General features: G+C 29.1%; 1 protein-coding gene across 1 annotated transcript; it reads right to left on the bottom strand.

Moving 5' to 3' along the window:
* Positions 1-1059: 1059 nt before the first annotated feature.
* On the bottom strand, positions 1060-15306 carry LOC134720339 (store-operated calcium entry regulator STIMATE-like). The gene is made up of 7 exons (XM_063582828.1): positions 14802-15306; positions 12149-12197; positions 10978-11076; positions 9916-10037; positions 9422-9534; positions 8083-8166; positions 1060-7346 (listed from the first exon to the last, which is right to left on the bottom strand). The coding sequence occupies exons 1-7, from the start codon at positions 14974-14976 to the stop codon at positions 7119-7121; spliced, it is 870 nt and encodes a 289-aa protein (XP_063438898.1). The 5' UTR covers positions 14977-15306; the 3' UTR covers positions 1060-7118.
* Positions 15307-16211: the final 905 nt, after the last annotated feature.

The following is a 16211-nucleotide window of genomic DNA, read 5'->3' on the forward strand; positions in this document are numbered from 1 at the left end:
CATTTGTTTTCCCGTTTGAATGGTTTTACACTTGTTATTTTTGGGCCCTATGTAGCTTGCTCTTCGTTGTGAGCCAAGACTCTGTGCTGTAGACCGTACTTTTACCTATAATAGACATAGGAAGATGTGATATGAGACAACTCTCCATCCAAGTCACAATTTATAAAAGTAACCCATTCCAGGTCAAAGTCTTCACCACCGAGCTTATGCTCACATTAAACTATTATGTGGCAATCATACCACATCTTCTTATACCTAATCAAATCATTTAAGGCCAATTAGTCCGAGGATTTTTTTTTAATTATATATAGAAAGCAGGGAGATGTTGTCATTCTTAACATGTATGTCCTATTTGTTTATTTAAGATCTAAGATGTTTTAATGCTTCGGTTCTACTTTAGTCATGTTGGTGGATTTGAATTGTGTTTTAGACAGACACATACTAACAATTAGACAAACAGATGGACGAAGTTTCTCTATCACTGTTATAGCTTCATTATGAAGGGATATTTGAGAAAAAAGTAATGACATACCCCAAGAACAAAGTCATAGGTAAGTAAATATAAGTAAACATTTTTTTTTATATCAGAATAACATTATTTTTCAACAAGAAACAGAAATATTGAAGATACAAAACCACATCCCTTTTACAAATAAAACATCCACCACCTAAGTTCGTTTTTGCTTCTATGTATGAAGTTTTGAACAATTATACCACTGTGTTTTTGTTTACTTCCTTTGACATCTCCGGTTTTCTAATGTTGAAGAAAATCAGTTTCTGTGTGTGTTACATTTTAGTGTTGTGTCGTTGTTCTCCTCTTATATTTAATGCGTTTCCCTCGGTTTTAGTTTGTTACCCCGATTTTATTTTTGTCCATGGATTTATGAGTTCTGAACAGCGGTATACTACTGTTGCCTTTATTTGATAATAAATGAATGTTTACCAAACTCCTAATAAAATGTATGAAACCCAAGTGATAAAAACAGGCTGTCCTTCACAAAAATGAACAATTTCTAAACAAAAACTTGTAAACTGTACACATTACAACAACAACAAAAATAAGAACTAAATATTTTATTAAAATTTTGACATTTTATACAGTCTATTTCAATGTTTCAATTGTACCAAAGCATCTTTTGATTACAATATTCCTGTGACTCGTACAAGTCTGCTTTTGTTAATTCAGAAAGTATACATATACATATCAGCCTAACCATCTACGAAATGGTATTTGTGACTTAGAATATATATTTCTAATATTGTTAATAGGGTTGAATGTTTAAGGAGAAGAACAGTTTCATCAAGGCTACATAAAATGATTTAAAAATATTTAACAGATGATAGGACTGCAATATGTTAACATGTTAACCTTGAACAAGTTAATATCCAGCAAATATGAGCACAGTATAATTTTTGACATGGTAATGCATTGGATATAATATTTAAATGTATAAATAATTGCCTTTTCTCCAGGAATTTTCCTGAAATCAGTAGGTAAGTAGTTTTAACTGAAAATAATGTGCCCAAAAAAACAAGTGATAATAATACACACTCACTTTAATACAACTGCATAAAATTTGCCTTCATACAAAAATCAATCAGGACAAGGAAATGTTTTTAAAATATAAATATTAAACTTTTTTAACACTTGAATTGAGGACTAATTGCATAATCCCAGTAAAATAATAAGCAAAAATAAATGCCTTCTTGTTGAGCAGACAAGTAACAAAATAATCTATTGAAAAATATCATAATTGTAATGCAATGATAAAGTTTTGTAATAAAACGTTTCAATGTTTCACTCCTTTTTGCTTCAAAAAATGCATTAAAATGAACTTGATAGAAGAAAAACCAAGTGATATCAAAATATACATAATACTTCAGAAGCTACATTATTATTAAACTTTACTGTTATTTTTAAGGGATACACTTTAAGAAATCATACTTCCAAAAAAAAATACATAAAACCCTTATTGCTATGACAGTAAACAACTTCTTTGCTAAAAATGTTTGGTATTATATTCCAATCTTTTACACTGTTAAAGTCTCTTCAATCTTTATATAATTTTTTCAAATTTAGCAACAATTTGCACTTGATTTTAGAAAGTGGCATAGCTAAAATTTGAAAAAGATGTATAAATTATAAAAAACAAATTAAAACTTTTTTCAACACTTTAAATGATCAAAAAGTAAATGAAATTTTAAGCAGAGATTTTTTTATAGAATATAATTGTATTTGGCACTCAAAAAATACATTTTATAAGAGAAAAAAAATCATTTTGCAATGAAAAGACTGCATGAATGAAAGTTTTACATGGTTCAAAATAAATATGTACTGGTACACTATTTTTTATTTCCTTTGTAAGTTTATTTCTTAATGTTATGTGATAAAATGCTTCATTTCATTTTGAGCTACAAAATACCTCAATTTTTCAGCAGATTTTTTAAAAATTATATTGAAATTAAAAAACAATTAAGGAGATACAAAAAAGAATGTGTATGCATTGAAAACAATAAAGCTTTTACCTATGCTAGACCAATGCTAAAGCAAAAGTAATCTATTAAGTGGAATATTTCAAAGGCCACAAACAGTTATAAGTTCTTATATCAATTTGATTGCAATCATATATTTCATATGACAAAGCATTGAATTTGAATTAAATTTGTAAATTTCATATAGCTGAAGTACAATTTTCCTCTTAAAGAACTAAAGTAAAATTAACAACAGGGATATTATTTTAGCAAATTATTGTACAAAAGCTTCAGATATAAAACCACTTATTCGTAGCCCTTTACTTTCTATGTTAAATTATAAATTTTCAAGTACATTTGTATTTTTAGCTATTTTGACTTAAGTTCACACAAAGTTGCATTTATTTAATAGCAAAACAATACCTTATTCTGACTTATTCTTAATAATTCAATATATCTTAAATTGCATCTCAGAGTGCATTTGTTTGGGGAAGATGAATAGTATAAATACAGGTACTTCTGATCAAATATTCTTCCCATTGTAATTTCATATATATGTATCTTATTATTTTAAACAAACTTTCATCTATGATCCTAAGACCTTGCTTTTTAATAAAGTGGAGGCTCTTCGTAAGGACAGTTTTGTAAAAAATATGTACTACTTTGTATGTTCTTTATGACTTTGCCCAAATGAGTGGTTTTATACCGTCTTCTAAAAAGAAAAATAGGATATTCTGTAGGAAAAAAACACTTTTAGAATATAACAGACTTTTACTGTATACACTTGGTATATTTATACTTATGGTATATTCATACAATTTGTATATTTATACAATTGGTATATTTATAAAATTGGTATATTTATACATTCAATTATATTTTTGTATATAAATATAAATGAGACAACATATCCCTTTATGTCATATTTGCCTGAAGTTTATTATGATAAAAATGATTTATAAGATTTGATTGTCAATTACAATGAAATACATTTCGTATATTTAATAAAAATGTGTTCATAATCTATGCATGGATATAAGATGTGGTGTTCATTTTTCAATTATCCACCGAAAAATACAAATTTCCATAGTACATAATAATTGTTGCCCATGAAATAAATGAACCAGCAGTACCCCAAAAGTACTCGAACACATTAATGTATACATTTTCTACAATTTTTCAAATAATATATTTGTTAACCTTATGGATATCTAAATATAATTAAAAAGAGGATAAATCCACTCTCTAAGCTATGCACCTGCCATATTTAAGCTACTGATTTAAAATTTGACCAACCATATCAAATGATCTACCAACCTCTCAATATCCCTTCCTCTGTCCAACTAAGAGCATTATATTCATGTGTAGGGCACACAAATCTCCCCAACCACTTTTCCCAAAGTTACTAATATAACTATAAAAATCCATTAATTGTACATATATTTTATCTAGTCCACTGTTTCAAACTGAATGTCACCATGGTTATACAAAAGGGAATTAAGGAAATCTACTGAAACTGTTTGGTCATGATAAAGATTCTAAAGCAAAATTTACACTTCTCAATCTTTTCAATGTCTATTAAAATGAAATGTAGAAAATATTGAACTGCCCCTTCAGATGCCAAAAGTGTAAACATAACCTATGTTTTTCTTTTTCATTTGCATATGGAATTGATATTTAAATAGTTGTCTGTTATAATATTTATTGATTTAGAGGAAATTCTACAACTTACAATATGAAAAATGAAAATGCATTTTAAAAACAAACAAAAAATTTACTAAAATATCATAAAAAGACAACACACTTTGTTCACATACATTAAATACAAGACAAATAATAATAATAATAATGGCACAAACTATGACTCAAATCAAAACACCAAAAATTAGCAAATATAATGTCAGATGAAGCACAAAGTTGACAAAATCAAATCATTAACAAATCCAAAAATCACCCTGTTCTTTAAAAATAATATCATTAAATAAATTTAAATTTCTATAAATGTTTTTTTCCTTTTCAAAAATAATCATTAGTCATGAAGAATTCTGAAACTGTTTGTTGCTCTACAAAATCTCTTTCTTAGATTAGAAAATACAATTAACAAATTAACTAACCTCTTTCTTTACAATTGAGCATATGGGTTCAGTTTTCACTATGACTCAAACACACAAAAACAACTTAAACGAGTCAGTAAAAGATCTGACAAAAAACTCATAAAAATACATGACTGTGTTCATAAATAATAAGTGTTAATAATATCATCATTTAAACTTGAGGATACAAGAGTTTACAATTTATAATATCTAGCCTGCTGAACTTTGGTAAAATGCACATGTATCTCTTAAAATGTATAGCATTATTGTTAACCTGTTACATGTATATATAATTTCTTAGATACTGACTAAACCAATAACCTGATCATAATGACTAGAGCATGAAAATATGGTTCAGGTGTTCCCTGATGTGAGTTGGCTGTTACATGGTTCAGGTGTTCCCTGATGTGAGTTGGCTGTTACATGGTTCAGGTGTTCCCAGATGTGAGTTGGCTGTTACAACAAATTCACAAACCATCTATTCATAAACTGTCAGGTACAGTTACTTGTGAAAAGATATAATCTTAAACTAATTAAACAGATTACATAATAATGAAAATGGGATTAAGGTGTCAGATGGTCATATACTGACTATTTCTATTCTCAATTTTATATACTGGATATAAATATCCCCATGTTTGAAATTACTGACCTTTGATCCCATGAGAAATAAGAAAGGAACTTCAATATAACGATATACATAACCTTTGGGGAGTACAAATGATACCAAGGGTGTCAAAGACAGGACGGCAAGGTCTGAACATTAACTACATCAATATGAATTTTGTAAAATGTAGGTGAAGTTGGGATAAAATTATACATACATGCAACCTATCTAACCAAAAAGGATCTAAAATGTTAACAACTCAAATTTTCTAAAAAAAAATGCCAAACACTTTATCCCTAAAGGACTATGTAAAATTTACCATAGGCTTTCAACTCAGTCTCAAAAATATGACAATATCTAAAATATGCCCCAAATTGTTAACATTTTTCTTTATGAATGTATTTGCAAGTTCTTAGTTATGACAATGGCAATGACATAATTTCAATAAAGTTACCCTTTTTAAAAACAATAATTTACAAATATCAATGTAACAATTTCAAATTTCAAAATTACATTAGCTGATTTACATAAGTGAATGTACATAATGCAGGATAAAAACAAAAATCAACTATTAATTGAAAAAGTTTTAAATAAAACTTTAAAAAAAAAAAAATGTCAAACTGGGACTGCAACTGAATTCAGATCAAGTCAATTGTAAATATTTCCCTGAGCATATAAAATCTGATGGGACAAAATTTCACCACAGATTTGAACTAACAAATTCGTGGCAAGACGTTAATAATCGTTGTTTATTTTAAATTGAGGCTCTCCAAATTTTACAAATATTCCTTGCTTTTTATTAATATAAATGATTGTTTGTGTTATTTGAAATAACACATGACTATTTTAGAAGTTACCCTGGAAATTATGTAAGCAACATTCGTTCTCATAATTTTTTTCTCCATTCACAAGTAAAATTTATTTTTAAGATAGAATAATCATTCTTTATTCCTGAACCACTAAACCAAAGCCAATTCTCTAATGCCTAGTTTACACTATTTAAAGGTGCCCGTTATATAGCAGAAAATTATTGTATACTGCTATGCTATGAAGAAGCCTCTGTTTCGGTTTAAACTACATTTCTAAATAGCAACTAAGTATAGTAATATGATATTAACATCTAGCCATACTGTACCAAAATAATAGTGATAATACATTTTTAATGGTAGATGTACAATTGATTAAATTCTGTGATAGAATTTTGTATTTATACATTGATGGTGATTAATAGTGGATATTTAAATTGATAAATTACTTCAACTGAAGAAAAATATTGTAATGATATTTTCACTTACTTTCCCTTTTGCAATCATATTTATTCTGCAAAGTGGAAAGGGATTAATATAAGTTGCAAAACTTGTTTCCCAATCCGCTCTAAATAAATATGTTTAAACTAATCATATTTTTTTTTTTAATTCCATTGGATTTATACTTCTGTGGTACATTCACCATTAAAAATTATGATTTAAAAACCTTTGGCAATAATAGGAAAATATTTACACAAGTATTTTAATATAAATCAATAATACTATTTTAAAAAGCACATCATAAAACAACAAACACCAACATGACCAATCAACATGCAAAGACAACAAGTGTAACACAAAAAAACAAATATTAAGTAGAACTTTCAGTGCAAGGCTTTCAAACTATGTACACAAATAAAACATTCCTACATAATACATTACAAGCAAATACCACTTTAATTTAAAAAGACAATAAAGCCTATCTTGATTGAAATCACAAATCATGTAAACTGTGTCAAACAGTTCTCTCTTTCATTTCCATTACTAAGATTCTCCAACAATTATTGCACAAAAAAATCACTCATCTGGACAATTGACTGGATTTAGCACCCAAAACTAAAACTCATTATCACAAACAAAACAGTATCACATGGCAAGCATCATGTCTGAGTTATCTCCCTCTATCAACTTCCTCTAACATCAAGATAGCAAATGGTCAGTTGAAGAAGACCTATGTCTAATGTCTATTTCTTCATCTGTGGAGGCTAGCAAATCCGATTCTTCTGACCTTTCTATCTTATTATAAGAGTGAGCTTTTTCTTGACGTCTATGATAAGTAACTGAAGGATCGTGTTCAGTGACGTAAATGGTTTTTGTCCCTTTTATTTTTCGCTTCAAGAAATTATCTACTACCCAAAATATAAAAGCCTACAATATAAAAAGATGAGATATATTACTGGCATGTTTTAAAAAATTGAATAAAACTAAATACTTGCACTCCAAGAAAATATTGTCTTCAAATGAAAATGTTGCCTCTAGTTAAATAAATCAACTTTTTATAAACATGTAGATGGTTTAAATGTTACTTCATTTGTATCTTGCATTCAGGGTAAAAGATAATTGCTAGTGATTGTTGTTGGTGTTTTATTTACTTTTAGTAAGCTTGGTTATATCATGGCACCTTTTTATTGGTGAATGACAACTAAGCAATGAAAACTAATAATCCTTGTTAATTAGATCAGATTCAAACACATGTTCAGGGTTCAAATTCATAACATCAAAGAAGACTGGCTATTGATCAATGAAAATAAACATTATAGACCACTAGGCCACCAAGGTGATAAGATCATCCCTTTGAGACATTTATACCTCAATTACTTTTTGTGTAATGTACTTATAGATTATCGTTGATTATCTCAATGAAAAAGGCAATCGAGTTGAGATGACCAATGATAATCTGTTTATTGCTATTTTACCTATAACGACGTTGTCAATTTCATGTCAATTTTGTTAGCAAAGCCACGCCACATGCCTGCTTAAGTTTCTAGCAATAATTTTCCATCTCAAGCGAGTAGCATGATATGAAAAATTATAACAAAAAAGATCAAAGGAAAAAATGCACAAAATAGTACATGTAGTGTAATAACATATATTGTATACTTACATTAACTACTAACGGAATAATAAACATAACTATGACTAATTCTACATGAGGATCTTTGACAGGTGACATTATAAACTTTCTAACCTAAAATAAACAACAAATTTATTCTTTGTTAGTTTATGGATTATATCCCTGAAACAATTTCATATTGCATTGACTCACAGTAACATCCTTATGTTTAATAAATAATCATAATATTTAGTATTTGATATTAATTTTGTATAATTCAATGAACGTGTTAGCAAAAGACAAAAATTATGTTGTTCTGGCTTAAATCAATCCAAATTATCTTTGAAAAGCTTATTTTAATTTTGTTTAAATCTCAGCTACTTTGAACAAGTTTTGTCTTGTTACAACAATTGCCAGAATAAACTCACAAGTACATTATTAAAATAGGGGTCACCATTCATTTACGCTCACAATCTGCCTTCGAAAGAAACATACATTTTTGTTAATGTCCTTTTTACTGTTGAACTATAGGAGAAATAGCAGTAATATCGAAATAAAAAAAGAACTGAATTACAGAAATTGCTTGAATTTTACAATTTATTAGTTTATGTACAGCTTATATGAAAATAATAATAAACAAGAATGTGTCCATAGTACACGGATGCCCCACTCGCACTATCATTTTCTATGTTCAGTAGACCATGAAATTGAAGTCAAAACTTTAATTTTGAATTAAAATTAGAAAGATCATATCATAGGAAACATGTGTACTAAGTTTCAAGTTGATTGGACTTTAACTTCATCAAAAACTACCTTGACCAAAAACTTTAACCTGAACTTCACACTATCATTTTCTATGTACAGTGGACCATAAAATTGGGGTCAAAACTATAATTTGGCATTAAAATTAGAAAGATCATATAATGGGGAACATGTGTACTAAGTTTCAAGTTGATTGGACTTCAACTTCTTTAAAAACTACCTTGAACAAAAACTTTAACCTGAAGCGAACGGACGCACGAACGCACAGACGGACGAACGGAGGCACAGACCAGAAAAAATAATGCCCCTCTACTATCGTAGGTGGGGCAAAAAAAATATAGGTCACCGATGAGTTAAAAAAGATATTTCAATTTTAATGCCAAAAAATTGCATTTCTGCACCAAAGGGAGATAATTTAGAGTTTATTCAATGATATCTACATGTTACAGGTCACCTAGGGCCAACACGAATTGATTTTTGGGAATGATTTTTGTACCATATAATAAAGTAACAACTACTAAAGGTATTAAATAAAATTTGTAATGAAAAATTAATGTTTATTTTTTTTCTCAAAATCTTGTACCCGCCAGCCTCCTTAAGAGACAAAAGAAAGATAATCAATACTTACATCTTTCCAGAAGTTAAATGAAATCAGCAGTGTCATTAATATCTTTTCTACTATCATAACCAGAATATACAGTCCACATTGACCAATAAATGCATTGCATTTTGGAGGACTTCCTGCAATTAAATTCTTTCAAATTAAAAATAATATTACATACAAGTAATAACCCATTTATTCAGTACTGGAATCTTTATCTGTTGATTTTATAGGTCACGTCAGTGTGAAATCACTATACATGTATCACTAAATGACAATGTTAAACATTTACAAAATCCAAAAATTCATTGGAACTGTGTGATGAGTGAGTGCACTTCATATATATGTATAGAAATTTGCATTCTGTTTATTTAGTAGTAGCATATTTGTGCAGCAGGCATGTATTTAAGAAGCATATTTATTCTACCGTTGTCACAATTTTTTAGGTTCTTTTACTATGCATTTTTTTCCATTTAGCAAATATAGCTAAAATTGTAACTTCAGCAGTACTTGATCCTTACCATACTCTCCAAACTTCAGTGATTCACATTTATATCTATCAACAATAAATTGCGTGATCTTGAGACCAATATATATGACAACCAATCCAATGGTAGAATCCAACAGGAAACTGACAACATACCTGAAAATAATATTATCATTCTATCAATAATATTTGTACCATACAATCATCTTAGAACATATATTTTTTAGACTCAACACGGATCTCCACTTTTATCTATGAGCCATATGCATTGAGCCTTAAATAAAAATGACCTTGCCAAAACTTTTAATAGAATTATGAAAATTTATTTTGACTAAGAATCAATAATTAAATTAGCATAACTTTTCATATCACTAACATTTGAAAAGGAATAGACCCCTTTCGAGTTTGTTCGTCACCAGAAAAAGTTCGTCAATTATGCATGTCTTTAGGATGTCATTTACCAGATAGAGGGGATCACCTGTATCCCTACACTATTAACGTTCACCAAGAGTCTTAGTGATTGTCAATGTGCAGGATAAACTAGAAATTATATTTGTTCTGTAGGTACTTAATCACAATTCCCTAATGACAACAGTGCTGATTGCCAATTATGAGATTTTAATTTGCTGAATAATTCGTGCAATAAAGCATCATAGTTTTCCAACCACTTGCTCAACATTAGAACGGTGTGACAACACCCCTAAACGTACAATTCACGTTCACTTACACCACACTGTTTTGACAAAATGCATCGAACTCGAAAGATGTCTATTGAATTATTTCATAAATGCAGTTCAAAAGTTTGCATGGTACGTATACACACAAAACAGTGGCGGATCCAGACCTTTTTCTAAGGGGGGGCCTGCTGACTGACGTAAGGATCTGCCTATGCAAAATATTTCAGTGTCTTCTTTATACCTGACATTTAATGAATAATGTTACAATTCAATTTGTACAACATTGTCATATCAATACATGTAGCTGTGATTGAAACCCCCTTCCACCTCCTGATGAAGTTAGTGATTTTTCAAAGCTAACCCAGGAATAGTTGTCGAGAAATTTTGAACTTAATCCCAATTTTTGTTATTTAACTTACCAAGTACAGGGATCACCACCTTTTGAAATATCTGCTAGAAAAACATTAGCAAAGTGGATCAAAAATGCTCCAAAAGCTTGTTTGGATGTATCAAAAAACCTAAAATAAAAAACAGAATTGTTTTACTCCTCTAAACATCAAACATACATAAATATTTTATCATACTTCAAGTTAAAATATCAGCTTTTGATAGGCTATTATGAGGGAGACATTTTACTCAATCCCATGGCTCCCAGCAAGAGATAATTTTTGAATGACACCCTTTTGTGCAGACCATTCAAAAATTGATAATTTAAAGGACAATGAATAAAATTTACAACCATAATTGATAATTTTTAAGTCAATGCTCTAATTCAACATTTTGGCCTTAGAATTTTTTTCATAGACTTGACAAAAAAATATATATTTAATATTTTCTTGCTTTGCCATGTTCACTTTTATTGTTTTTCTGATAATAGACCACTTTCGAGTTCATCCGTCACCGGGAAAAACTTCAATTTTGAGCGCCTCTGTGACGTCATTGTGCAGGATAAACTAGAAATAATATTTGTTTTATAGGTACTTAATTACAATTTCCCAACGATAGCAGTGCTGATTGTCATTTATGAAAATCTAGTTTGACGAATAATACGTGCAATATAGCATTACAGTGTTCCAACCACTCGCTCAATATTGGAATGGAAGTGAAGATGCACCTAAACACACGAATGATGTTCACTTAAACCAGAGTTTTTGATGCAAATGCATGGAACTTGAAAGTTGTCTATTGTAGCATAAATGTACATGACTTCATTTTTCAGTACTTTCAATTTAAAGTTTAAACATCAATAATGATAGAACTTTAGTACAATGAATTGAATAACACATAACTGATAGGGTTAAAGAGCAGATTGGTACCCCTCAAATCAATTCCTGATTTTTGTATTCATCTGAGATTAGATGATCATGATGGTGTAATCTTTCACAAAACTTTATAAAACTTAAATGAGAAATGTTGGTACAAGAGTGCTAACATTTATCAATTTCTGCATTTCTTAGGTTCAAACATGAAGCCAAAAAATACTAAACAGCCCTTATTTTCAAACTTGTAAAAGACATTAAAAAATGAAGACTTAGGTTAATTAATACATAGATCTGTAATATTTTAATTGATCATTTTTAACATATTTACCAAATCCTCCACGGCCTCCTTTCATATCTTGGTTCACAATACCTCTTTGCTGTAAAAATAATAGAACATAAATTATACAAAATACATATATTTCTTAATTTTAGTATCATGAATTGTGTCCAACTTCTAAAAATGTCTTTTGAGAAAAGCAATGCATTGTACAACATGTACATATACTGGTAACTTTTGTTTTAATTCAGTTTTCATAATCTTTCTTCATTATACAATATACATTATTAAGCTTCTTGTAAACTTTTCAAACCAGATTTTTATTCTTATCAATCAAATATGTACATCTATTTATGTAATTTATACAGACTCTGAAAATGTCTACTGCAAAAAGTCCTACTCTCTATTAATATATTATGCATGTTATGTATGATAAAAGACTGAAAAATGATAAAAATACATTTTGAAAATTTTTGCTACAGATTTTACACTGTAACAAAATATATCTCTTACAAAAAAAAGCTTCTCTTAAATACATAAATTTTATATGAAGGTTTGACAAAGTAACTTATGGTAACAAACTTCAACACCAACCTATACCTTAATGTGAACTGCAATAAAAACTAAGTTTCATCAATATAATACAAAAAAAAATACAAAATAATTTCATTGTTTTTCTCTGGATACTGTATTTATCATGTTCATGGTCTTTGATACAAAAAAAAAGAAGCTTTGGTCCGATTTAAGTAAAATTTAACGAAGGTTTAATGTGGAAAGTAATTGATGACTGAAAATATATAACTGAACTGTAGTTTGAAGCATACATGTTTATCCAAATTATGGCTGTAAAAAATGTCAATGTACATGTACTGTATCATCAAAATACTGTGAATTCATTTATTTTCATGTGTACCAATTTTCGTAGATTAAGGAACACTTGCATGTTCGTGGATATTTAATTTCGTGGTTTTGCAGAAGTCTGCATACAAGCCTGTAGAAAATCTTGTATTCGGTGAGCATTTAATTTCGTGGTTCACCTGTGCCCAAGAAAACCACGAAAATTGGTACCCAACGAATATTAGTGAATCAACAGTACAGAAAAAAAGAAAATAAATATTTTCAAATATTTTCTCTTTTCTTTTGATCATAAAAAAAAGCTATTCCAAAATTCATTAAATTCCATGATGATTTGACAAGGTAATTGTTGTCCAACAAAAAATATTAACGAATGAATGGACCCTTATAAATCCCATGATGGTTTAATTTGGAAACTAATTGATTTCTAAATATATAACTTTACTGTAGTTTGAAGAATACTTGTTTATCCAAATTATGGCTGTAAAAAATGTCAATGTATCATCAAAATACAGAAAAAAAGAAAATAAACATTTTCTCTCATTTTCTCTGCTCTTTTGATCATAAAAAAGCTATTCCAAGCTTCATTAAATTCCATGATGATTTAACATAGTTATTGTTGTCCAACAAAAAAAATTAACAAAAGAATGGACCCTTATAATGATTTCACTGACGACAGAATGGCTGAATGTTACGGATCACATTTGCTTTTGTGATATGCAATTTTGAAATGTTGCAGGTTCAACAAAAAATATGAATTAAAAATAAAAATTGATGTAAGAAATAGCACAATTTAATGACAATGATGTGAACTGGTTTTGGTACAAAATGCCAACATTTATAGCTGTAATATGTCCTAATGTTAATAATTATGTTATACTTATACCAAGTCAGTTATTAATTTCAGTAATACATCTAGGGAGTGTCTGCGCTTACCCCCATGCGGGTACGAATAGTGAAATTTCCGCTCTAGGCTGCGCGTACCCACATCCGGTTTTATAATAAAAGCTGTCGGATCAGGAATTAAACGTGAAATATATAGGGAATTTGCTGCAATTAATGAATAAATTGATTAAAACTACTCAGAATTTTTATAAATTTGTACAGAACTATCAGGCGTTAAATTTCATACAATTGTATGAAAGAAATTCGGACCGAGTCTATAGCAGCCGTTGGCATGTGATTGCTGTTTAGACTGGCAACATTTGAAATGTGCAGAGTTGAAATCTGTGCCAAAACAATCATATTGGATGTAAAATTTGTTCCAAATCTTAATTAGTAACATGAATCTTTTATAATTGGTTTAAATTGATATTATTACTTGCTTCTTTAATTCTTATAAACTCAAGCTTTAATTTTAGTAGTTTTATATATTCTAAAATTTCACTCTGTTTTACATTTTACTAAAATATTAATTTTTTTTTTAAATATCTTATGGGTATATTTTTAAATTATTAAAATTTTATTCTTTAAATTTTCATTTAAATTATATATTAGTATTATTTTCTATCATGTTTTTCTTTTACTGGGACTGTACATTTTCATTTTCCATCATGGTGCATTTAATTTTGCAATGTTTATTATGTATCATTATTTAATAAATACAATTTGAAAATATTATTTTTCATACTCTTCATTCTTCTATACCATGAACACGAAATTCCCATTTATTATCGATAATTTCCGTATATATTTCACTTTTCATTCCCGATCCGAAGGCATTTAAATAGAAAACCGGATGTGGGTATGCGCAGCCTAGAATGGCAATTTGACTATTCGTACGCGCAGACACTGCCATACATCTATTTTCCAACAAACTTTCTCATCTACAATACAATGCATTATGTACCTATTAATGATGAAAAGGCAAGAAAAGCCAACAGTCCTTGTACCAGTAGTCCTAGTGGACCCATTAAATCTCCAGTGGAACAATGATAGTGGAACCCATTGCCAGGATTCACTGGTTCTTCTACAGATAGAACGGTGTGGTTTGGGTTTATACTCATATTGGTATTATTTATCATTAATAACCAGATGAAAGTGTCTTCTAATGGCAATTGTTTATGCTGTTAAACTTTTAGTTTTCTAGAGTTTCTTGGGTTAAGATTCACTTTGTAAAGTGTATATATATATATGCAACCAAATATTTTGGGTATCTGTTCATCTGGGCCTCAGTCTGGCTGCAAAAAATGCGGTGAATATCTTTGCAATCAATCAGATGAGAATTTCATCATTGAGGAAGATCGCGGATATTTCTCTAGATTATGAATATAGTAGGTTATGCTATAGAATGGTCATTATTTCATGGTGATTTGTTTCTTTGGTATTTTCTGTGTTTCTGTCATCTGTCATTTTCCCGGAAGTTGACATGAAAAATAATAAGCACAGAACAAACCGGTGAGACAACGTAATATTTCCGTACATATACCAAAAAAAACCTTGTAACATAAAAAAAACCCTGTGAAATCTCAAATTTCATTTAGAAATCAACTGTTAAGTCAAATTTTTCTCCAAAAAAGAAATCAACCCTAAGTCAAATTTCTTTCACAATTTATTATATAACAGTATAACCATAATAAAAACTGTTGTTGCAAGATAACATTAACTTGACTGAATTCATGTTCGAAGATTTCAAGGCATTGATATTTGTCCATATTCATTGATCATTTTTCAACAAAAAAGAAGTTTATATATGTTTATATGAAGAAAAACATATATCCAGTATTTGTTAAGAAAAAAGTGTGTATCATTGTTGTGAAAACATGGTATAACATTTTAACGCGGAGAAACATTATGTTATATAATAATTACTCTTTTACATGTTTTATATGATTATAGACTAATCATGATGTAAGTTTTACATGTATTTACATACATGTAGTCTCTTTAATAACTCTTTAACGAATGGCACATGCATTATGTCACTTGTTTTAAACAATATATACTAGCTTTTTGTAGATGCAACATGTTTTTTTCAGTAATGGTTGTTGTTTCTTTGATGAGACTTAAAAGTTTCATAAAACACTGAATCTGCATTGCATCCTCGTAGTCACTTCAAAGACATGAATATTATAATTATAGTAACAACAACTCGTCTAAACATCAACCCAACAATGTTAGATCTGTAAATTTGCTTTCGCAAACAACAATCGAAAAGGCAAGCACCAGTCTACAGGACACTTAATATCGAAAAACTTAAGATATTGATAAGAAGAATACGGACAGAAACTGCATGGGAAAGTGCTCCAAAGTTGATATA

Source organism: Mytilus trossulus, chromosome 1 (genome assembly GCF_036588685.1).
Source record: "Mytilus trossulus isolate FHL-02 chromosome 1, PNRI_Mtr1.1.1.hap1, whole genome shotgun sequence".
Taxonomy (NCBI): Eukaryota; Metazoa; Mollusca; class Bivalvia; order Mytilida; family Mytilidae; genus Mytilus; species Mytilus trossulus.